The sequence below is a fragment of the Aquarana catesbeiana genome, linkage group LG13 (assembly GCF_042186555.1).
Source record: "Aquarana catesbeiana isolate 2022-GZ linkage group LG13, ASM4218655v1, whole genome shotgun sequence".
In the NCBI taxonomy this organism is placed as follows: Eukaryota; Metazoa; Chordata; class Amphibia; order Anura; family Ranidae; genus Aquarana; species Aquarana catesbeiana.
In genome coordinates this window covers 29718588-29744084 of record NC_133336.1, presented here as the reverse complement: position 1 = coordinate 29744084, position 25497 = coordinate 29718588, and the positions used below count along the sequence as shown (strand labels likewise).

Below are 25497 nucleotides of genomic sequence, written 5' to 3'. Positions count from 1 at the left end.
GAGGGGGGGAGAGGGAAAGAGAGGGAGAGGGAGGAGGGAGGAGGGAGAGGGAGGAGGGAGGAGGGAGGAGGGAGAAGAGAGGAGGAGAAGAGAGAAGGGAGAAGGGAGAAGGGAGAAGGGAGAAGGGAGAAGGGAGAGGGAGGGGGGAGAGGGGGAGGGGGGAGAGAGAGGAGGGAGAGGGGAGAGAGAGGGGAGAGAGAGGAGGGAGAGGGAGGGGGGAGAGAGAGGAGGGGGGAGAGGGAAAGAGAGGGAGAGGGAGGAGGGAGGAGGGAGGAGGGAGAAGAGAGGAGGGAGAAGAGAGGAGGGAGAAGAGAGAAGGGAGAAGGGAGAAGGGAGAAGGGAGAAGGAGGGAGAGGGAGAAGGAGGGGGGAGAGGGAGGGGGGGAGAGGGAGGAGAGGGAAAGAGAGGGAGGGGGGAGAGGGAAAGAGAGGGAGGGGGGAGAGGGAAAGAGAGGGAGGGGGGAGAGGAAAGAGAGGGAGGGGGAGAGGGAAAGAGAGGGGGAGAGGGAGGGGGGAGAGGGAGGAGAGAGAGAGAGAGAGAGAGAGAGAGAGAGAGAGAGAGAGAGAGAGAGAGAGAGAGAGAGAGAGAGAGAGAGAGAGAGAGAGAGACCACTAGCCCCATCTGCCCCTGTCTGTGGGTAGGTGTGTGTGATGCCCGGTACCTTCCATTCCCCTCCCGGCAACTGTACCAGCGGGTAGCAGTCCCTGGCTGCCTGTGCTTCCTGCTGGTCCTCTGGGGGCCCCGATCCGCCTGCCCTCGGGGCCCGCAGTCAAAGTCAGGGGTGGAGGGGAGGGCAGGTAGCAGTCCCTGGCTGCCTGCACCTCCCGCTGTTTGTCTGGGGGCCCCGACCTGCCTGCCCTGGGAGCCCTGCTGTCAGCGCTGGGGGTGAAGAGGAGGGCGGGTAGCATTCTCTGGCTGCCTGCGCCTCCCGCCCGTCCTCAGTGGGCCCCGATCTGCCTGCTCTCAAGGCCCGCAGTCAGAGCTGGGGGTTGAGAGATGGTGGGTTGGACAAATCCAGTCTCTGGGTGGTGCCACCGCAGCGTCGGGTATGCTGCACCTGCTGCTCTTCCCTCTTGCTTCTACCTGCTCCCCCCGCCACCGGTCCAGGCCTCCCCATGACAAGGGACTCAAGGGGCAGCTGCTTTGGGCCCCTCAACAATCCCTGGGCAGCTGCCCCTTTTGCTCCTCGTTAAAGATGGCCTGAGTATATACAACATATGCTCTAAGATGGCTCTACTCTGCTTCACACTAGTGTATTAGAAGGCTTTTTGTTTCCTTGCTCACGTTGCTCTATTCACATGTGTGTGTTTTCAAACGAATGGCAAACCACACAGAAAATGTGTGCTTTGCCGTGAGTTTCAGAAACATGCCGCAAAATGCAGGGTGTGTACGCATAAGTATGCACACACCCCTCGACACGCCCCCTTAAAGGAGAATTGTACAAAAAAACAAGGTTAAAATAAAGATTGTTTTTTTTTTACCACTGCTATTTCTTTATATTGGCTCTTGGAAGTTACAAATGCAGCAATATAGAAATCGGATGAAAGGTTTAGCGCTGGAAAACACTTTTTGATAGATAAAAAGTTAATTTTATATACAACTATATAGATCAGACCAAAATGAGGGACAAATGAGGAGGAAAGAGGGACAGAGGGACATTGCTCCAAATCAGGGACAGTCCCTCAGAATCAGGGACAGTTGGGAGCTATGGGTCAGCTAGTGAGCCCCTTCCTGTGTCAAGTCCTTAGGTCTGTCCACTGTGTCCAGGAAGTAACGGAGATGTTTTTGCATAGTCAGCTGGAATAAATCCCAGGATCCCGGCATGCTAGGTGTCCATCCTTCTTATCTCAGAAAGTAGGGAGGTATGGCACTGCACATTGTTTAAATTGCAGAAGACGCTGTACAAGCCAACATAATGTTATCCTTGGAAAACGGAAAGCATTTCTTATGTACTTGCACAGTCAATAATAAAAAGCTTTTCTATGCACGGTGTAATAAAAGATAGAGCTATTGATTATAAAAGTGCTCCATTCACAACAAGTAAAATGAGTGAATGATTAACTCACAAGGTACTTCCCTGTTCTCAGAGCAAACAATCAGAGAGGCGCAGAGGGTGCCGTCATCGTGATCTCCCCACAAAGAGCTTTCAGGTTTCCAGGATTAACAAGTACATACAGGGAATTCAGATTCTTTACTCAGCAGCTGTTCTGTACATAGCAACAGAATGGAACGTGGTATGACATATGCAAAGCTTTGTTCTTGTCACTTATAGCTTTATTCAGTATAGAAATTTGGGGTGTGTAATAAGATTGTGTAAAGCACAGAAACTCATAGCAACCAAACAATCTATATACTTAGGCTCAGTTCACGTACATGCGGGGCCAGTTTCTGTGCACAGTCTGGTGCGTTTTCCATTCAGCGGTTCAGGTGGGAGGTTGACACTTGAAGTGTTACTAAACCCACAACAGTAAAATCTGTCTGTATAGGCAGTAAAGCATGCTTGCTATACTCGCTGTGGAACCTAAGGGGTTAATCTTCTGCATTGTGTATAAAGGCTGTTTGATCGTGTTTTTTCCTGATCCTCCCATTCTTTTACTGTCCCCAATCCATCTCCTGATAGTACAGAGCCCTAGGAAACACTCTGCACATGCTCAGTTTGGTGTGTATGGCTATAGAGGGTTTTTTTATTTATTTTTATTTTTTGGGAGGGTGCATGTGATCAGCACAGAGCCAATCAGGACTGTCCAGACAGGGTCAGGGGTCATGCATTCTCATAGTAAAGTCAGATGAAAAAACTCCTCCTACAAGCCTTAAAGTGTTCCACCCAAAAAAAAAAAAAAATTAAAAGCCAGCAGCTACACATATTGCAGCTGCTGGCTTTTAACGATAGGACACTTACCTGTCCTGGAGTCCCGCGAAGTCAGCACCGCAGCTGATGTTTCCATCAGCTGTCGGGTGCTGCCGCCGCCATTGCAGGTAAGGGTGCCCGGCAGTGTAGCCTTACGGCTTCACCCCGGGAACCCTACTGCGCATGCGCGAGGCCCCCCTCCTCTCTCCGAAAAAGAAACACAAAATGGGTCCTTAAGCGCTAAAACTGACAGATATGGAAAACTATTGTCGTGCCATGATGGTATATAAAGACGGCTGGAGCCCAGTGCAGCTGCTAACTCCTGGAGGAAGTGGGCAACAAAATAAACACAATTGCAGCGCTCGATGGGAACAGTAGTGAAAAAGATAATAGATGAAGTGAACAGTCAAGTTCATTTATTAGGATGCACATAAAAGTTAGAAACAACGGCTGGCAATGGAGAACTAAAAACACACTGATTACAAACAGACCATTGCCAGAAATGAAGTACTCCGAATACTTGTAAAAACGATACCGCTATAACTCCAGAGGATAAGAGGTTAATATCAGCAAGGGTGCTTGGTGTAGCGATCCTCAATGCACACCCTGTAGATGGAATATGCCCAGATGGAATGGGGGGAGAAAAACGCTCACTGCAGTCCAGCAGGTGGCTGGATAGCCGGACTCACTGTGACCGGGAGGTGTCCTGTAGAGCTCGTCATGGGGTCTCAATAGTCAGGCTGGCTGATCAGGCGAGCTGGGACTTGGCTTCCAGGACGGCGCTGTGGATCATCCAAGGTGTGTGCGAGAGCCAGAAACCGCTTGTCAAGGCAGGAAGTGAGGAGAAGGCAAATGCTGGGCGGATCGTGAGCTCTTTGGTGTTGCCGAGGCGACCGTGACTAACAAGTTTTGCGCGCCTGCACTTTGTCAAGGTGAAAAATCTACTGTGTGCAGCTCCCCCCCACAGCCCCTTTAATACTCACCTGAGCCCCCTCTCAATCCAGTTATGCGCACAGGAGCCTCAGCTGTCCCTGTCTCTTTCTCCCCATTGGCTGAGACCCAGCAGCAGGAGCCATTGGCTCCCGCTAGCCAGTGAGCCAATGAGGAGAGAGTGGGGCAGGGCTGAGCTACATTTCTGTGTGTCTTATGGATGCTTAGAGGGGGGCTCGGGAGCAAGCACGCACCAGTGCCCCCATAGCAAGCAGCTTGCTATTGGGGGCACTGGTCTAGGGGTAGGAGCCAGGAGCGCCGGCAGGGCACCTAAGAAGTGGAGGAACGAGGCTGCTCTGTGCAAAACCATTACACAGAGCATGTAAATGTGATATGTTTGTTATTAAAAAAAAAAAAAAAAACCTCGATGGCCACTTTACACCACATGCAGTCCATTTAGTTTTTGAAAAGTAGATTATATGGTTTTCAGTGGCATAGTTCACTCCAGTGCGCTCAGTTCCAGTGAGTTCCAGTTCCAGAAAAAAAGTAGAACATGCTGCCTTTTTCTTTGCACTGAACTGTACTGGAACGTGGCAAAACGCATCAAAAACACACCAGAACGCACACAAAAAAAATGCACTGAAACACACATCCTTATTTAAAGGTGAAGAAAAAAAGGAGGGAGAAAATGCACTGTAATGCGTCAAAAAGGCACCAAAAATGCGCAAAAACTGCGTATGCAGAAATACATTCGGAACGCATCTGGACTGCGTTTCTATGGTGTGAACTGGGTCTTAGAATCGCTTTAAAGTTTATATAAACCCAATCATTAAAATCTCACATAACCTATAAAATGTCAGTGACTTCCAAAGTCATTTTCAATATTCTTAAAGTGACATTACATTTTTTCTTGTTTTAAAATAACAAACATGTTATACTTAACTGCTCTGTGTAGTGATTTTGCACAGAGCAGCCCCGATCCTCCTCTTCTCGGATCCCTCTTCAGTGCTCCTGGCCCCTCCCTCCTGCCGAGTGCCCCCACAGCAAGCAGCTTGCTATGAGGGCACCCGAGCCGAGCCAAAGCCCCCTGTGTCCATTCAGACACCGAGCCGTGGCCCGGCCCTGCCCCCTTTCTCTCCTCATTGGCCGACTGACTTTGATTGATAGCAGCGGGAGCCAATGGAGTCCTGGGCAGCCAAGACACTCCTGCAACATCGCTGGATCTAGATGGACCTCAGGTAAGTATTAGGGGGGCTGCTGCACACAGAAGGTTTTTTATCTTAAGGCATAGAATGCCTTAAGATAAAAAAAAAAAAACCTTGCTTTACAACCACTTTAATGTCTTCCAGTGTTTACATCTAAGTAAATACATCAGAAATGGAATAAGTAAAGCTGAATTTCCATAAATCCCTGCAGCCGAGCTTTGTTGCAAGCAGGAGATGGAATTGGGTATTGCTGAAGGAGAGCGCGATAAGACTTCTAATGGCAGGATTTATTTACCTCTTATCAGCTCGTAGATATTCATGTCCATCAATTCACAAATCAGAGCCAGGCATCCCGATTTCCTGTCACTGGAACACAGAAAAGCATCCAGAGTAATCCACAAAGATTAACCGTGACTCAGAACTCATATCTACAAACTACGAAAGAGGATCATCTGCATTTTAGATCCAAATGTAATTGAAAATACACGTGCTTTGCAACAAGAATCAATAAAAAGAAAAATAGAAATTTTTTTACAGAAAATAAGCAGAAAAATAGGATACGTACAAAAGCACTTCATGTAAAGCCAGGATATTCGGGTGCGGGCTCAGCCTCCTCAGTGCTTGGATCTCTCTCAAATTATTCACTTGCTCCGTGCTTGAGATATGAAATAAATAATAACAGATTCTCATTATCGGGATTTTTGTTGCATCTTCTTTTAAAATATATTTTTTTAAATGCTAAAAAAAATAAATAAAATAAAATAAAAAAGGTACGCATAGAGGCTTATTTAATTAAAACTGCTAAATGCGCTGAGCATGGGAAAAGAGAATCAGAATCCATCTTGTACGGATTTGGCTCCAAGTGGACCTTTTTTCTTAAAGCTGAATTCCAGAATTCCATCTCTGCAGCCGCACATCGGGAAAATGTCTCACTGCCTGTGATTAGCGCAGCGCCGTGCCGACTTCCTGGCGGGCTCTGCATGTGGAGTGTGCGAACATGCCCGAGCTCATCCTTACTACTGGGCTTATCGCTATAATTTACATTCAACAAGTTTATTGCTGTGCCAGAGAGTCTGGGGATCTGAGAGGAGAGAAATACACAGGAGTAGCTATACCTGCCCCTCCCCTCTGATGCCCATTCACAGAAGCCTTGGTATTTTGTGTACACATAATACCAAGGCTTCTGTGATCGGGGAGGAGGAGTGGAGAGGCGGGCATAGCAGCTTCAATGACTCATGTTCAAGATGCAGAGCTCAGAAGCATCAGCGACCTCTCCTATGTCTTCCGGGAGTACTATAAAATATAAATATATAAATATAAGCCCAGGAGGTGTCATACAGCTCGCTGGGCCTAAAGGGGTTGTAAAGTGTAAACATTTTTTACCTTAATGTATTTCTTGCATTAAGGTAAAAAATGTTTAGGTGTTAGCATTGCCCCCTCAGCCCCCCTTTACTTACCTGAGACCCCTTTCGATCCAGCACCGTAAACATCAGCAGATCGTTTCTCCCCTTACTTTTGGGTCTCATTGGCTTTGCTGGGGCACGGAGAGCAATTGTCTCCCAGTGTTGTCAATCAAAGCCAGTGATGACGGAGCAGGGGCCGAGTCCCTCTGTCTGTGCCAATGGACTCAGCAGAGGTACTCGGTTGCGAGCACGCACGAGTGCCCCCATGGGGTTGTTTCGTCAGATTAGGCGACTCGTCATATTTTGTAACGGAAGTGATGTTCCGTCGCCGCCACCTTGCTACACCCAGCACTCCTCCACAATAAGGATACAGTGAGAAAGCAGCAAGCGGACATCTTGTGACACCCACCGGAGTCCTGCATTTCACAGTATACTGAGCTTATATAGTGAATAGGGGTGCAACGGATCAAAAAACTCACGGTTCGGATCGTTCCTCGGATCAGGAGTCACGGTTTGGATAATTTTTGGATCAACAAAAAAAAAATCTCCCCCACTGTAATATCCACGTCATCTCCCCCACTGTAATAATATACAGTATTAGCAGGGTATAACAGAGTATTGCAGGGTATTGGCAGGGTATGGCAGAGTATTGCAGAGTATTGGCAGGGTATTGGCAGGGTATGGCAGAGTATTAGCAGAGTATTAGCAGAGTATGGCAGAGTATGGCAGGGTATTGGCAGAGTATTGGCAGGGTATGGCAGGGTATGGCAGGGTATTGGCAGAGTATTGGCAGGGTATGGCAGAGTATGGCAGAGTATGGCAGGGTATTGGCGGGTATGGCAGGGTATTGGCGGGTATGGCAGGGTATTGGTAGAGTATTGCAGAGTATTGGCAGGGTATTGCAGAGTATTGGCAGGGTATGGCAGAGTATTGGCAGGATATGGAAGAGTATTAGCAGGGTATGGCAGAGTATTGCAGAGTATTGGCAGGGTATTGCCGAGTATTGGCAGGGTATTGCCGAGTATTGGCAGGGTATAGTGAAATTAAGTATTTTTAAATTCGTCAGACTGTTTTGATGTTGATTTTTCAAAGCAGCGGTGTGCTGTCAGATTAGCAAACCTGTGAGATCAGCAGGCTTGCGCTGCTTTTAAAATTCAACATCTAAACAGTCAGACGGATTTTCAAATACTGTATTTCACTATATAAGCTCAGTTTACTGTTAAAAATAAGTGTGAAATGCAAGGCTCCAGTGGGTGTAAAAAGATGTCCGCTTGCTGCCTTCTCACTGTATTCTTACTGTGGACGAGTGCAGGGTGTAACAAGATGGTGGCGACGGAACGTCACTTCCGTTACAAATTCTGATGGGTCACCTAATCTGACAAAACAGGGGCACTGGACAGAGAGGAGGGACCAGGAGCACCGGTTGGGGATCTGAAAAAAGGAGCTTCCCGGCCGAGTAGGTAAGTATAGACATGTTTGTTATTTTTTTTATTTTCGTTATTTACCTTTACAACCCCTTTAACTTATAGAGTGTCTTCATTTTTCACAAAGGAGCTGAATTCCTCAAATTCAGCATTACATTTTGGAGGGAGCAAGGAAGGGTTAGAACCTCAGAGAGGCTTTTATTTTTGTCCCTCAAATTAGAAGGTTTTTCCCTTATTACAGTACCTCGAAAAAGTATTCATACCCCTTGAAATTTTCCATATTTTGTCACGTTACAACTAAAAACGTAAATGTATTTTATTGGGTTTTTTTTGTGATAGACCAACCCAAAGTGGCTCATAATTGTGAAGTGGAAGGAAAATGATAAATGGTTTTCAACATTGCATTTGTATTCAGCCCCCCTTACTCTGATACCCCTAACTAAAATCTAGTGGAACCAATTGCCATCAGAAGTCACCTAATTAGTAAATGGAGCCTCAGTATAAATACAGCTGTTCTGTGAAGCCCTCAGAGGTTTGTTAGAACCTTAGTAAACAAACAGCATCATGAAGGCCAAGGAACACACCAGACAGGTCAGTGATAAAGTTGTGGAGAAGTTTAAAGCAGGGTTAGGTTATAAAAAAAAAATATCCCAAGCTTTGAACATCTCACGGAGCTCTGTTCAATCCATCATCCGAAAATGGAAAGAGTATGGCACAACTGCAAACCTACCAAGACATGGTCGTCCACCTAAACTGACAGGCCGGGCAAGGAGAGCATTCATCAGAGAAGAGCCAAGAGGTCCATGGTAACTCTGGAGGAGCTGCAGAGATCCACAGCTCAGGTGGGAGAATCTGTCCACAGGACAACTATTAAGCCAGGTACACACTACAGTTTGTAAACTGACAGCTCCGGTCAGAGCCGATGTATCAACCATGCAAGGCTAATTCAGCAATCTTCCCCGCTAATCTGTTGTGCTCCGACAAGGGGATGCGCCCCCGCCAGAATACTATGAATAGTGCTGTCTGCCATTGGCTGAGAGCGCTGATCGGGAGTCAGTCGGCTGCCGGACAGACCAACATTTACACAGGCTGAATGTCGGCCGTTTCTTTTTTAAACTGCCCATTGTCTCCCGAAATTTGGCCCGTGTGTACGGGGCTTAAGTCATGCACTCCACAAATCTGGCATTTATGGAAAAGTGGCAAGAAGAAAGCCATTGTTGAAAGCCATAAGAAGTCCCTTTGCAGTTTGTGAGAAGCCATGTGGGGGACCCAGCAAACATGTGGAAGAAGGTGCTCTGGTCAGATGAAATTAAAATTTAACTTTTTGGCCTAAAAGCAAAACGCTGTGTGGCAGAAAACTAACACCGCACATCACCCTGAACACACCATCCCCACCGTGAAACATGGTGGTGGCAGCATCATGTTGTGGGGATGCTTTTCTTCAGCAGGCACAGGGAAGCTGGTCAGAGTTGGTGGGAAGATGGATGGAGACAAATACAGGGCAATCTTAAAAGAAAACCTGTAATGCCGCGTACACACGAGCGGACTTTTCGACCGGACTGGTCCGATGGACTTTCGGTGGACTTCCAACGGACTTTCCCAACAAACGGACTTGCCTACACACGATCACACCAAAGTCCGACGGATTCGTATGTGATGACGTACACCGGACTAAAATAAGGAAGTTGATAGCGAGTAGCCAATAGCTGCCCTAGCGTCGGTTTTCGTCCGTCGGACTAGCATACAGACGAGCGGACTTTTCGATAGGAATGGGGTCCGGCGGAGTTCCGACGTAAAGATTTGAAACATGTTCCAAATCTAAAGTCTGTCAGATTTTCGACTGAAAAAGTCTGCTGCAGGTCCGATGAAGCCCACACACGGTCGAACTGTCCGCCGGACTCGGTCCGTCGGACCAGTCTGGTCGAAAAGTCCGTTCGTGTGTACACGGCATCAGAGTCTACAAAAGACTTGAGACTGGGGCGAAGGTTCACCTTCCAGCAGGACAACAACCCTAAACATACAGCCAGAGCTACAATGGAATGGTTTAGATCAAAGCATATTCATGTGTTATGCCGCGTACACACCTGTCAGACTTTTCGGCTACAAAAGTCCGACAGCCCGTCTGACAGACTTTCGACAGACTTTCGATGGACTTTTGGCAGACTTTCTAACGAACAGACTTAACTACATATGATCACACAAAAGTCAGATGGATTCGTACGTGATGACGTACACCAGACTAAAATAAGGAAGTTGATAGCCAGTAGCCAATAGCTGCCCTAGCGTTGGTTTTTGTCCGTCGGACTAGCATACAGACGAGTGGATTTCTGGGTCCGGCGGAGTTACGACGTAAAAATTTTAAGCAAGTTCCAAATCTAAAGTCCGTCAGATTTGCGACTGGAAAAGTCCGCTAAAGGTCCGGGGGAGCCCACACACGATCGGATTGTCCGCCGGATTTGGTCTGTCGGACCAGTCCAGTCAAAAAGTCCGACCGTGTGTACGCGGCATTAGAATGGCCCAGTCAAAGTCCAGACCTAAATCCAATTGAGAATCTGTGGCAAGACTTGAATATTGCTGTTCACAGACGCTCTCCATCCAATCTGTCAGAGCTTAAGCTAACGTATTTATCGGCGTATAACACGCGCCGGCGTATAACACGCACCCCAAGTTTAGGAGGGAATTTTAAGGAAAAAAACTTTTAGGAGGGAAGTTTAAAGAAGAAAAACTTACATTAAAATGCCCATCAATGCAGCGTTATCGGTGTCCATCTGCAGCCTTGTCAGTGTCAGTGCAGACTTGCTCCAGTGTCTAGTGCAGCCTTGTCAGTGCAGCTTTGCCCCAGTGCAGAATTGTCAGTGCAGCTTTTCCCCAGTGCAGAATTGTCAGTGCAGCCTTGCTCCAGTGTCTAGTGCAGCCTTGTCAGTGCAGCTTTGCCCCAGTGCAGCCTTGTCAGTGCAGCCATGTCAGTGCAGCTTTGCCCCAGTGCAGCCTTGTGGGATCGCCTCGATCCCTGCCGACATACACAGCCGTGTGTAAATTCAAATATGGCGCCGAGACTGCAGGGACTCAGGGCGGAGCCGAGATACACATACCCGAGTGTCCTCGGCTTTTCTCTGCGCTGCTTGCAGTAAGCGGCGCAAAGAAAAGCCGAGGACTCTCGGGTATGTGTATCTCGGTTCCGCCGAGTCCCTGCAGTCTTGGCGCCATATTTGAATTCACACACGGCTGTGTATGTCGGCAGCGATCGCGGCAATCGCTCCGATCACACAAAATTGGGGGGGGATCGGCCTATAACACGCACCCACGATTTTCCCCTGATTTTCAGGGGAAAAAAGTACGTGTTATATGCCGAAAAATACGGTATTTTGCTAAGAAGAATGGGCAAAAATGTCCCTCTCTAGATGTGCAAAGCTGGTAGAGACATCCCCAAAAAGACTTGCAGCTGTAATTGCAGTGAAAGGAGGTTCTACAAAGTATTGGCTCAGGGGGCTGAATACAAATGTACCCCACACTTTTCACATATTTATTTGTAAAAAATGTTGAAAACCATTTATTATTTTCCTTTCACTTCACAATAAAATGAAGGATCAGAGACGGTCCCCGTAAATTGGAAATGCCTGGTCACTCTACTCTATATGAGACTTCTGGGCCCAATGCCTTCCTGTATTTGGTCCAGATAGAGTTTAGATAAACCCCTGAAAAGGACAATAATTCACATACCTTTTGAAAAGTTGCTTCATCTTCTTACACGCGTAGTAGTTTCCATCTTTTAAACTTTGGGCTTTGACCACTTCTGAAAAGGTCCCTTCACCTATTTTATTGATTGTCTTATATTCTGGAATAAAACACAAAAAAAATGGAAAGCTGTGATTTATTTTTTATATTTTTACTAAGCCATAACTACACATGAGAAATTACTGATGTACATTGTAAACGATCACCTTGTAATACACCCCATTCAATGTAAAATAGAAATGAAAGGCAAAACACACACATATATATATATACACACATAGGTGATCACATTCCCTCTGTTCTCAGCTGCATAAGAGTTGGGGGGAGGAGAAGCAGCAGCATACTGAGCTTCCCAGTGAATGGCTGTGCAGCGGGGGGGGTGTCAGAACAAGTCTGATCATTGGAGGAGAGCAGGCCGAGTTCCCAGCACGGCTAGAGAACTGACCACAGTGCACTCTCCTGCTTGGTGTGGTCAGTTTTTAACAGGAAAGCAGAGGGACTGGCAGGAACACCAGGGATTTCATACATGGAAAGCAATACAAAGAGAACAGGAGACTTGCTCATACAAGTACATGGTACAGCAGACACATATCAGAAATATGAAGTGTTGGGGTAACAAATGCTTTAATACTAAGTAGAAGAAGCCAAGTAAAACAAAGCCCAGCACGGCAAAATAAAAATTCCCCACTAAATGATAAATCTGACTTGGTCAAGCTTGCAAAGTTGCAAATATGACCACTTGCCGACCACAATACTTATATTTACACACATTGCGGTTTGCGCAAGGTTTACCGGGGTTATGGCTGAAGCTATCAGCCATATCCCCAGTATCTTTTTTTTCAGCTGGAGGCTGGCTTTCTCATGAAAGTGGTCTGAGTGGCTCATTAGCTCTTGGATCACTTTCTGAAGTGGGAGGGGATGGCCCGCCGCTCACCAGCATTTCTCGGGCTTCCGGTATTTACCAGCGCACCTGAGAAACGATCTGACAGTGCGGCTGGCTGGTTACTGAGACGAACAGAAACCAGATCAGCTCTGATCGCCTCTATGGCCTTGGAGGACCGGAGCAACGTCATGACATCACTTCCGGTCTAAGGCAGAAGTAACCTGTGCTTGTTTTCTACAAATTCTAGCCTAGACTGCCATTTTACACAGTGGCATGGTCTCGTTTTGCCACAATAGACATGTTTTCGGATGGGGTGCAAGGAAGGTTGTACAGCATTTTTGTATGCCTTGCAATGATCTTTTGCACATTTCACAAGATACAGGAAGCACAAACTATTGGCTCTTTTTTTTTTTTATTTATTTACACACATTTGTGTTGGTCACGCCTTCAAAAAATGCAGTCGGCTTTACTTTTCCTAACTGCACATCACCATACCCCAATGGTATCAACCAGTGTTTCTCAATTGGGGTGCCACAAAGAGTCCTCAGGGGTGTTGTGGCAAAAGGATAAAAAACTGCCTGTACACTCCGATCTGAGCGATCCTGTGTTAACTCCCATGTACAGACAAGAGCTCTCTGCTGCTATCTCTTCTCCTTTCGGAAACCCAGAAAGGTGTGCAGGTCACCCTCCCACGTCCTACCAACCGTTGACATCATCAGTTGTTAAGGACATTACGCGCTGCCCGCACACCATTCTGGGTTGCCAACAGGAGTACACATAGTAGCAGAGAGAGCCTGGAGAAGGTGCGGGCTGTGCTCTCTCCCTCCTGTCTGTACAGGGGAGTTAACACAAGATCGCTCAGATTGGACTATACAGGATTTGATTATCCGCCCACCATTCTTCTCCTCAGACTGCTCCTGTCTCCACAGCAGAAACTGTGGGTGGAGGCAGTAATCAAATCCTGTATAGTCCTATCTGAGTAAAGCTGTGTTAAGTTCTGTGTACAGACAGCACAGCCCCCACCTACTACCCGCTTTCTCCTCCTCTCTACCACTTTTGTCCTGGGGGGGGCAACATTTGTTATGGGGAAGAATGGGGAAGAATGGAACTGCCACTTATCACAGGATCAACAGCTATTGAGGAAGCTTTCCTGACCTATTCCCTGGAGGGTCCACCAGACATCTGCCTCCCTATGATTGTCACCCAATGATAATACCTGGATGGGGAACATGACATCTCATTGCTAACAGTAGTTGTTCACATTCGACTGGACTTGATCTGTGATGGTGAAGATGTTTTATCCAGCTGAATGTGACTAACTACAACTAGCTATACCATAGGGTTGCCACCTGTCCAGGTTAAAACCCGAACATTATTCAGACGGGGCTGTGGCTTCACAAGCAACCAAGATAGTCACACACAAATCTGTTGCTGTTCGGGAGCTGTGGGTGGCTATCTGAGGGCAAGTTCCACATCACTGAAAGGCGGGGCGATGATGTCAGCAAGGGCAATTTGGCTACACCCACTGTTCACCGCGGCACGATATGAGCGTCGCATTACTACTCTTCTTGGGGCACCCAGGTCTTTTATAATCCTATAACGTTTAGTAAGAAAAAATATATTTGCCCTGTGCTGCTAAAGTGTTCGGGTTTGGCTTGAAGAAAAGGTGGCAACCCTACTATACCATGACTTGGATAAATGAGAACCTTCACACGATATCCCATGTATGGGTGCCTTCACCAAGCCAATATTTCATCTGACTGGCTGGTAAAAAAATTACAATGTTTCCAATGTTATTAATAGAAAAAAGAAAGGACAATAAAGCTGGTATACTTTCCAAGAAAAGATGGCAACCTCAAGTGTGTCCTATACTCAGAAGTACATGCTTATTGACCATTGGTGATAAAACAACAAAAATTGAAGGTGGTATTATCTGCTTTTATAGGCCAACATTCCTAGAATATGTGAAAAAAACATGGCTCCCCCCTAAAAAAAATGGAGTTTAAAAGGCACAAGAGCGTCACAAAAGGTTTTTAAAAAGGTAACGTTTAATTGTATCAAAATTTACATAAAATGAACAAATATATATGAAGAAAAGTTGAATAAAATGCTAGATTTCAAGGAGTAGGGTACAAATTACCGCACCATATTAGGCATAGCATAAAAGCAATGTAAATAAGGTTACATAGAAAAACTGCATCGACATATCCAAAGCAGTGGAGGTTGGTGCTCAAAATTTTTTGGAAGGGGAGGGGGGCACAAACGAACTGAAACATTCTGAAAAATACTGAAATGAAAATATCAAATGCAGCCTCACTGTGCCATCATATACAGCCAACTGTACCCATCATTTGCAGCCAACTGTACCCATCATTTGCAGCCAACTGTACCCATCATGTACAGCCAACTGTGCCCATCATGTACAGCCAACTGTGCCCATCATGTACAGCCAACTGTGCCCATCATATGCAGCCAACTGTACCCATCATGTACAGCCAACTGTGCCCATCATGTACAGCCAACTGTGCCCATCATATGCAGCCAACTGTGCCCATCATGTACAGCCAACTGTGCCCAACATATACAGCCAACTGTCCCCATCATATGCAGCCAACTGTGCCCATCATATGCAGCCAACTGTGCCCATCATATGCAGCCAACTGTGCCCATCATATGCAGCCAACTGTGCCCATCATATACAGCCAACTGTGCCCAACATATACAGCCAACTGTGCCCAACATATGCAGCCAACTGTGCCCATCATATACAGCCAACTGTGCCCATCATATACAGCCAACTGTGCCCATCACATACAGCCAACTGTGCCCATCATATGCAGCCAACTGTGCCCATCATATGCAGCCAACTGTGCCCATCATATGCAGCCAACTGTGCCCATCATATACAGCCAACTGTGCCCAACATATACAGCCAACTGTGCCCAACATATGCAGCCAACTGTGCCCATCATATACAGCCAACTGTGCCCATCATATACAGCCAACTGTGCCCATCACATACAGCCAACTGTGCCCATCATATACAGCTAACTGTGCCCATCATATACAGCCAACTGTGCCCATCATATGCAGCCAACTGTGCCCATCATATGCAGCCAACTGTGCCCATCATATGCAGCCAACTGTGCCCATCATATGCAGCCAACTGTGCCCATCATATGCAGTCAACTGTACCCATCATATACAGCCAACTGTACCCATCATATACAGCCAACTTGTGCCCATCATATGCAGCCACTGTGACACCTGCCCGCTCGCTCGCTGTCTGAACAGCACTTACCCCATCGTGATGGTGGGTTAGGCAGCGGGTGACAGAGGCGAGCTGTGGGACGAGTAGCGCGGGTCAGGCAGTGGCTTCTATGTCCTCCGTGCGTCTCTTCTTGCCTTCTGCTAGGTGGTCAATGGGATCGCTTGTGCCTTCAGCCAATCAGGTGATGGGTATTAGACCCATGCCTCCTGACTGGCTGAGAGGTGTAATTCAGGCGCCCGGCATCCGAAAAGAGGCTGGACGCCTAAATAGGGGGTGGCAGCAGCAGCCGTGGATGCATGCATGAATTTATCCATGATACATAGAGGGGGGTGGCGCCCGTGCGCCCTTAATGGACACACCACCACTGATCCAAAGTCAATATTTAATCTGACTGGCTGGTAAAAATTACAATGTTTCCAATGTTATTAATAGAAAAGAGACTACAAAGCTGGTACACTGCCCAAGAAAAGATGGCAACCTCAAGTATGTCCTATACTCAAAGATACATGCTTATTGACCATTGGTGACTGAAATGGGCTAGTTAAGTGAACGTTCACAATTCTACCAATGTAGTCAGGAACGGGGGGGGGGGGGGGGGGGGGGGGTACTGCCACTTCTCATAGGGTAAGGGACAAGAGCTATTAGGAAAGCTTTTCTGACCTGTCTCACTGATGGTCCACCAGATCTCCCTCCATATAGACATGAGATTATCACCCAATGATATTACCTGGATGGGAAGCTTGGCACCCCATCGCTAGTAGTAATCAGTTACATTCAACTGGGCTTAATCTATAATGATGAAAACATTTCTTTCAGTTGAATGTGACTATCATAGACCCCCTCGGGCACCAAGCACTGCACAACAGCTGGCGTAGGTGGGGCTTGCCTAGCGATGTCACCTGCCCAGTATTGAATCTGACTGGCTAATTGTTTCCAATGTTATTAAATTGGAAAAAGATCACAAAGTCAGTATCCTTTCCAAGAAATCATGGCAACCACAAGTGTGTCCCACACCCAGAGACACATGATGGTTTATGGACCATTGGTGAAACAGAGTGGTTCCACCAATGTAGTTAGGTAGTGGTTCCACCAATGTGGTCAAGCAGTGGTTCCACCAATGTGGTCAAGCAGTGGTTCCACCAATGTGGTCAAGCAGTGGTTCCACCAATGTGGTCAAGCAGTGGTTCCACCAATGTGGTCAAGCAGTAGTTCCACCAATGTGGTCAAGCAGTGGTTCCACCAATGTGGTCAAGCAGTGGTTCCACCAATGTGGTCAAACAGTGGTTCCACCAATGTGGTCAAGCAGTGGTTCCACCAATGTGGTCAAGCAGTGGTTCCACCAATGTGGTCAAGTAGTGGTTCCACCAATGTGGTCAAGCAGTGGTTCCACCAATGTGGTCAAGTAGTGGTTCCAATGTAGTCAATGCTACCAAAGTAGTCAGACACGGAAGGGAGAAACTACTGCCGCTTGTACAGGACATGGGACAGCAGCTATAGGGGGAGCTTTTCTGACCTGTCCCACCGATGGTACATTGGTTGTCTGCCTACTAAATTGTCACCCAATGATAATACCTGAATGGGGAACATGACATCTTATAGCTAGTAGTAGGTAGTCACATTCAAGTGTGGTGGATCTGTAGTGGTGAAGACATTTCATAAAGTTAAATGTGACTAATTAACATTGATTTGCTATCATAGCCGTTTGAAGAAGAAATAAACATACTAAACATTCAGTCGCCCAACGTGGGGCACGACCTGCTACTGGGGTTTTCCCGCCCAAACAATCTCTCGGGTTTACAGAGAATGGTGGGGAAAACAGAAAATATCCAGCGGGCGGCAGTTGTGTGGAGGAAAATACCTTATTGATGTCAAAGGTCAGAGGAGAATAGGAAGACGGGTTCCAGATGATAGACAGACAACAGTAACTCAAAAAATCACTTGTTACACCCAAGGTATGCGGAATACCATCTCTGAACACACAACACATCCAACCTTGAAGCAGATGGGCTACAGCAGCAGAAGACCTCACCGGGTGCCACTCCTGTCAGCTGAGAACAGGAAACTGAGGCTACAATTGGCACAGGATCACCAAAATTGGACAATAGAAGATTGGAAAAACATTTCCTGGTCTGATGAGATTTCAGCTGCGATATTCAGATGGTCGGGTCAGAATTTGGTGTAAACAACATGAAAGCATGGATCCATCCTGCCTTGTATCACCGGTTCAGGCTGGTGGTGGGGGTGTAATGGTGGGGGGGGGATATTTTCTTGGCACACTTTGGGCCCCTTAGTACCAATTGATCATCGTATAAACACCACGGCCTACCTGAGTATTGTTGCTGACCATGTCCATCCCTTTATGACTACAGTGTCCTCATCTTCTGATGGCTCCTTCCAGCAGGATAATGCACCATGTCACAAAGCTCCAATCATCTCACCACTGGACAATGAGGTCACTGTGCTCCAATGGCCTCCACACTCACCACATCTCATCCAATAGAGCAGTGGTTCTCAACCTCAGTCCTCAAGTACCCCCCAAACGGGCCGTGTTTTGGGAACTTCCCTTAGATAAAATAGCTCTTGTCAATACCATGTCATTTAAAGCAGCTGTGCAAAGTAAAGGAAAACCTGAAAACGCGGCCCGTTGGGGGGGGTACTCGAGGACTGAGGGTTGAGAACCACTGCAATAGAGCACCTTTGGGATGTGGTGGAACGGGAGATGGCAGTCATGGATGTTCAGCCGACAAATCTGCAGCAACTGAGTGATGTTATCATGTCACTATGGAGCTAAATCTCTAAAGGAAGGTTTCCGACACCTTGTTGTATCTCTGCCACGGAGAATGAAGGCAACAGGGGGTCCAACCCGGTATTGGCAAGGTGTACCTAATGGGCGAGTATGTGTATGTATATATATATATATATATATATATATATACACACACACACATATATATATCTATATATATATAGAGAGATCTCTAATATATATATATATATATATCGATCGATCTATATATATATATATATATATATATATATATATATATATATATATATATATATATCTATAGATGTGTGCATATATATATATAGATATATATCTATATATATCTATATAGATAGATCTATATAGATATATATATATATATATCTATATAGATCTATATATAGATATATACATGTGTATATCTATATATATCTATATATCTCTATATCTATAGATATAGAGATATATAGATATATATATATATATATATAGACACACACATACACTGTATACAGGTAAATAACAATGACTCCTATGTACGGCACACACAGCCTCCCCTCCTCCACTCACTATTCATGGTGTCACCGGCACCACACGGAGCCTCTCCTCACAGCTGACTGGTGTCAGGGGGGGTCTGGCACTGGCATCGCTCCCTCCTCGCCCTCAGGGTCCCGGGCACAGTCCTGGAGAGCACAAGGCTGCCATGTTGTATCGCCGTCTCCTAGGCAACCGCTGGCAACTCTGACACTGAGGCCTCCACCGCCTGTCACCAGGACACCAGAGGGCGGAACCTACGTGCTACGGGACGTCAGAGCGCCGCCATGCCCCGCCCACTTATCTCTCAGTCATTGGCGTGTATTCCCCGGGAGGTGATAGAACGCAATTGTACAGTATGGGAGGGATAATATAAATCACCACGGCGCTGTATGTGCAGATTGACACTGAGATCCGGACGTGTGTGATATCATAGCGGTTGAAGGAAAAGAGGATTGAAAATAAATAAATAAAATTAACGCCCAACGTGGGGCTCGAACCCACGACCCTGAGATTAAGAGTCTCATGCTCTACCGACTGAGCTAGCCGGGCGCATGTAGATTTTTCTCATATGTGCTGTAGAAGATGTAGTAACATGCCATAGATTGTGACGTGCTTGTCTAGAGTTATAATATACATTAGGTTCAATGGAGAAAGCTGGTTTCTTTATTTTCAAAGCAGTGACAGTTATATTCTATTCAAATTGAAAATTACAGTTGCTAAAAATAGAATGATGATGTTTGCAATTTTTTTGTTTAACATTTAAAAATAATTTCCTGGATCGGCTGACATTACTATACAAACTTTTTTTTTAAACAGTTGAGAACACTTACAGAAAGGTACATGACATAAGGAGTAGGTAACAATGATATGTCATTAGCAGCGGCGGCTGGTGGTGCTATATTTTTTGGGGAGGGCGGCAAACAGACATCCCAGCTGCTGCCACCGCAAATTTATGAAGAAATTAGATTTTTTTTAAAAAAATTTTGGATCTGTTTTATAGCAAAAAGTAAAAAAAAAAAAAAAAAAAAAATTTTTTTTTTTTTTTTTTCAAAATTGATGGTCTTTTTGTTTATAGCAAAAAAAAAAAAAAAGCAGAGGTGATCAAATACCACAAAAAGAAAACTCTATTTGTCGGAAAAAAGGACATACATTTTATTTGGGTACAGCGTCGCACAACCGCGCAATTGTCAGTCAAACTAACGCAGTGCTGTATCGCAAAAAATGGCCTGGCCATGAAGAAATTTGATTTTTAAAAATTTTTTGGGATATGTTTTATAGCAAAAAGTAAAAAAATATAGTTTTTTTTTTTTCAAAATTGATGGTCTTTTTGTCTATAGCACAAAAAAAAAACACAGAGGTGATCAAATACCACTAAAAGAAAACTCTATTTGTGGGAAAAAAGGACATCAATTTTATTTAGGTACAACGTCGCACGACCGCGCATTTGTCAGTTAAAGTAACGCAGTGCCGTATAGCAAAAAATGGCCCGGTCATGAAAAAATGTGACTTTGTCAAAAAATTTTGGATATGTTTTATGGCAAAAAGTAAAATATATATATATTTTTATTTTTTTAAATTGATAGTCTTTTGTTTATAGCACAAAAAAAAATGCAGAGGTGATCAAATACCACCAAAAGAAAAAAAGGGCATACATTTGTGGGAAAAAAGGGCATACATTTTATTTGGGTACAGCGTTGCACGACTAATTGTCAATTAAAGTAACGCAGTGCCCTATTGCAAAAAATGGCCTGGTCATGAAGAAATTTGATTTTTTAAAGAATTTTTTGGATATGTTATATAGCAAAAAGTAAAAAATATATATATTTTTTATTTTTTTTAATTTATGGTCTTTTTGTTTATAGCACAAGAAAAAAAAAAACGCAGAGGTGATCAAATACCACCAAAAGAAAACTCTATTTGTGGGAAAAAAGGCCATACATTTTATTTGGGTACAGCGTTGCACGACCGCGCAATTGTCAGTTAAAGTAACGCAGTGCCGTATCGCAAAAAAATGACCTGGTCATGAAGGGGGGTACATTTTCTGGAGGTCAAGTGGTTAGTTAAACAGGAACTTTGTGGAGATACTGAAAAAAACAAAAAAATAAAGACAAGAACTTAGTTAAACAGACGCATTCATGCGATAGGAATTTTCACAGAAGAGGTTCACAGGAGAGGTAGAACAGCGGTCTGCCTATGTAAACAAGGCAGATCGCCGTTCTGTGAGGGAGGAGGACGGAAAGATCATGTGCAGAAACACGGATCTCTGTTTTCCTCCAGTCACAGCATCACCCCCCCCCCTCCACAGTTAGAAATCACTCCCTAGGGACACATTTAACCCTTTGATCGCCTCTGATGTTAACCCCTTCCCTGCCAGTGTCATTTATACAGTGACAGTGCATTTTTGTTTGCACTGATCACTGTATTGGTGTCACTGGCATCCCAAAACGTGTCACTTAGTGCCAGATTTGTCCGCCGCAATGTCACAGTCCCGCTAAAAAAAAAATCGCTGATCGCCGCCATTACTAGTAAAAACAATTTAAAAAAGCAACAAGTCCATAAATCTATCACAAGTTTTTGTTTTTTTTTTTGCAAAATTGTCGGCCTTTTTTTTTGTTTATAGCGCAAAAAATAAAAACCGCAGAGGTGATCAAATACCACCAATAGAAAGCTCTATTTGTTGGAAAAAAAGGACATCAATCCTATTTGGGTGCAGCCTCGCACGATCGCACAATTTTCAGTTAAAATAGCACAGTCCCGTATTGCAAAAAATGGCCTGGTCAGGAAGAGGGGAGTAAAACGTTTCGCAGCTATCTCCATCAAGCTAAAGCACACTGAACAGCTACTACCTATACATTGTATCTCTCTCGCTCTCTATCACTGTATCTCTTATCTTCAGTGACAGCAATGTGCTTCCAATCACCAGCAAGGCCGGTTAGCTCAGTTGGTTAGAGCGTGGTGCTAATAACGCCAAGGTCGCGGGTTCGATCCCCGTACGGGCCATGTTTTTTTTTTTTTATTCCCCTCACATTATAGACAAAAGTGCTCCTTCCGACCACATTTTTTTATATTGATTTCAGGTTACATTTAATTCTACGCTTTCCAATCTAGCTGATCTTGTATAGATACAAATTTAATCTTGTAAAAAAAATAATCTGTAGCACTTGTGATGACAGGATGGATCATAATATGTCCTCAGGATCCTTTTACACAGTTCTTAAAAATGATGGACATTCAAATAGAGCGAATATTACATTTAAAAAAAGTCATCCATTTCACAACCTTTTCATTACAGATAGATAAAAATTGCACATAAATGATCCTGCTTTCTATGTGATATAAATCACAGCTCTTTCATTTATAAGTAAAAGTCCAGTAGATAAATGTAATGTTTTGATTTGGCAAGAATGATCCTGTTTATGTAATAAAAATCACAGCTCCCCAATTTATAAGTAAAAGTCCTGTAGATGAATATCATGCCATGATTTTGCAAGAGTGACCCTGCCTACAAGATAGAAATCACAGCTCATCAACCTATAAGTGAAAGTCCAGTAGATAAAATGTTGTGCCCTGATTTTGCAAAAGTGAGCCTGCTTATGTAATAGGAATCACAGCTCATCAATTTATAAGTGAAAGTCCCACATATGAATATCATGCCTTGATTTCGCAAGAATGCCCCTGTTTATGTAATATAAATCACAGCTCATTAATTTATAAGTAAAAATCCTGTAGATAAAAGTCATGCCATGATATTGCAAGCGTGTGCCTGCCTTCAAGATATAAATCAAAGCGTTTTAATTAATAAGTAAAAGTCCTGTAGATAAATGTCATGCCATGATTTTGGAAGCGTGATCCCGCCTACGTGATACAAACCACAGCCCTTCAATTTATACGTAAAAGTCCAGTAGATGAATATCACGCCATGATTTTGCAATAATGATCCAGCCCATGTAATATAAATCACAGCACTTTAATTTATCAGTAAAATTCCTGTAGATAAATATCATGCAATGATTTTTCAAGAATGATTCTGCCTACATAATGTTTTTTTTTTTGTCAAAAAGAACTTTATTGAGACAATTGCATATATACAAAACAGCATGTTCCAGACCTTTCGAAGCCATAAAGAGACTACTAGACTATTAGACCCCTTTCACACTGAGGTGCTTTTCAGGCGCCTGAAAAGCTCATGAAAACCTATTTCCATTAAAATCAATGAATGCTTTCACACTGGGGCAGTGGGCTGGCAGGGTGGTGAAAAAAACGCCCCTATCCATTGAAATTAAAGGAAAGCTCTTCAAAAGCGCCTGAAAAGCTCTTGAAAAGCGCTCAATTGTTTTACTGGCGGTTTAGAAGCGCCCCAGTGTGAAAAGGGCCTTACAATGGAGTTACAAAAGGTTACAGTAACCAACAGCATACCAAGAAAGTACTAAAATCCATGCCCTACCGCTGAGTCACTGAGACTCGCCCCACCATCGTGTTGTGCGCTTGAGACAGGTTATGCTTGCAGATGGGAGGATACAGTAGACATAGATACAAAGATGTCAGCATAATAATCTATCCATGACTAGGTCTGCCAGATCTACTGCCCACGTAATATACAGTGACTTGAAAAAGTATTCATACCCCTTGAAATGTTCCACATTTTGTCATGTTACAACTGTTAATGTATTTTATTGAGATTTTATGTGATAGACTATCACAAAGTGGCACATAATTGTGAAGTGGAAGGAAAATGATAAATGTTTTTCAACATTTTTTACAAATAATATGTGAAAAGTGTAGTGTACATTTGTATTCAGCCCCCCTGAGTCAATACTTTGTAGAACCACCTTTCACTGCAATTACAGCTGCAAGTCTTTTTGGGGATGTCTCTACCAGCTTTGCACATCTAGAGAGGGACATTTTTGACCATTCTTCTTTGCAGAATATCTCAAGCTCTGTCAGATTGGATGGAGAGCGTCTGTGAACAGCAATTTTCAAGTCTTGCCACAGATTCTCAATTGGATTTAGGTCTGGACTGTGACTGGGCCATTCTAACACATGAATATGCTTTGATCCAAACCATTCCATTGTAGCTCTTGCTGTATGTTTAGGGTCGTTGTCCTGCTGGAAGGTGAACCTCCTCCCCAGTCTCAAGTCTTTTGAAGATTCTAACAGGTTTTCTTCTGATGCCGCGTACACACGATCAGACTTTACGGCATACTTGGTCCGGCGTACTGGATTTCTTCGGACAATTCGATCGTGTGTGGGCTCCAGCGGACTTTGTTTTCTCAACAGTTTGACGGACTTAGATTTGAAACATGTTTCAAACCTGTCCGACGGACTCGAGTCCGGTCGAAAAGTCTGCTCGTCTGTATGCTAGTCCGACGGACACAAAGCGACGCTAGGGCAGCTATTGGCTACTGGCTATGAACTTCCTTGTTTAAGTCTGGTCGTACGTCATCACGTACGAATCCGTCGGACTTTGGTTGACCGTGTGTAGGCAAGTCCGTTCATTCGTAAAGTCCGTCGTAAAGTCCGATCGTGTGTGTACGCGGCATAAGATTGCCCTGTATTTGTCTCCATCCATTTTTACATCAACTCCGACCAGCTTCCCTGTCCCTGCTGAAGAAAAGCATCCCCACAACATGATTCTGCCACCACCATGTTTCACGGTGGGGATGGTGTGTTCAGGGTGATGTGCAGTGTTAGATTTCCGCCACACACAGCGTTTTGCTTTTACGCCAAAAAGTTCAATTTTGGTCTCATCTGACCAGAGCATCTTCTTCCACATGTTTGCTGTGTCCCCCACATGGGTTCTCACAAACTGGAAACAGGACTTCTTATGGCTTTCTTTCAACAATGGCTTTCTTCTTGTCACTCTTCCATAAAGGTCAGATTTGTGGAGAACACGACTAATAGTTGTCCTGTGGACAGATTCTCCCACCTGAGCTGTGGATCTCTGCAGCTCCTCCAGAGTTACCATGAGCCTCTTGGCTGTTTCTCTGATGAATGTTCTCCTTGCCCGGCCTGTCAGTTTAGGTGGACGGCCATGTCTTGGTAGGTTTGCAGTTGTGCCATACTCTTTCCATTTTCGGATGATGGATTGAACAGAGCTCAGTGAGATGTTCAAAGCTTGGGATATTTTTTTATAACTTAACCCTGCTTTAATCATCTCCATAACTTTATCCCTGACCTGTCTGGTATGTTCCTTGGCCTTTGTGATGCTGTTTGTTCACTGAGGTTCTCTAACAAACCTCTGAGGGCTTCACAGAACAGCTGTATTTATACTGAGATTAAATTACACACAGGTGGACTCTATTTACTAATTAAGTGACTTCTGAAGGCAATTGGTTCCACAAGATTTTAGTTAGGGGTATCAGAGTAAAGGGGGCTGAATACAAATGCACCTCACACTTTTCACATATTTATTTGTAAAAAGATTTGAAAATCCATTTATCATTTTGCCTTCCACTTCACAATTATGTGCCACTTTGTGTTGGTCTATTCATTGC

At 44.7% G+C, this 25497-nt stretch overlaps 1 protein-coding gene and 1 non-coding gene across 3 annotated transcripts in view; one reads left to right on the top strand and one right to left on the bottom strand.

The window, feature by feature from the left end:
• MOK (MOK protein kinase) overlaps window positions 1-19297 on the bottom strand; it is a 71735-nt gene extending 52438 nt beyond the window's left edge. The window contains exons 1-4 of one of the 2 annotated variants that reach the window (XM_073608822.1): window positions 19037-19297; window positions 11531-11645; window positions 5549-5638; window positions 5279-5349 (exon numbers count right to left, since the gene is read on the bottom strand). In XM_073608822.1, coding sequence (XP_073464923.1) covers window positions 5279-5349; window positions 5549-5638; window positions 11531-11645; window positions 19037-19043 — 283 coding nt within the window. In that variant the 5' untranslated portion in view covers window positions 19044-19297. The remainder of the gene's footprint in view (window positions 1-5278; window positions 5350-5548; window positions 5639-11530; window positions 11646-19036) is intronic. The other variant, XM_073608821.1, reaches the window with a different exon arrangement.
• Window positions 19298-21929: 2632 nt separating this feature from the next.
• TRNAI-AAU (transfer RNA isoleucine (anticodon AAU)) lies at window positions 21930-22003 on the top strand. The gene has a single exon. It is a non-coding gene; the product is annotated as a tRNA-Ile (tRNA).
• The last annotated feature ends 3494 nt before the right edge of the window (window positions 22004-25497 follow it).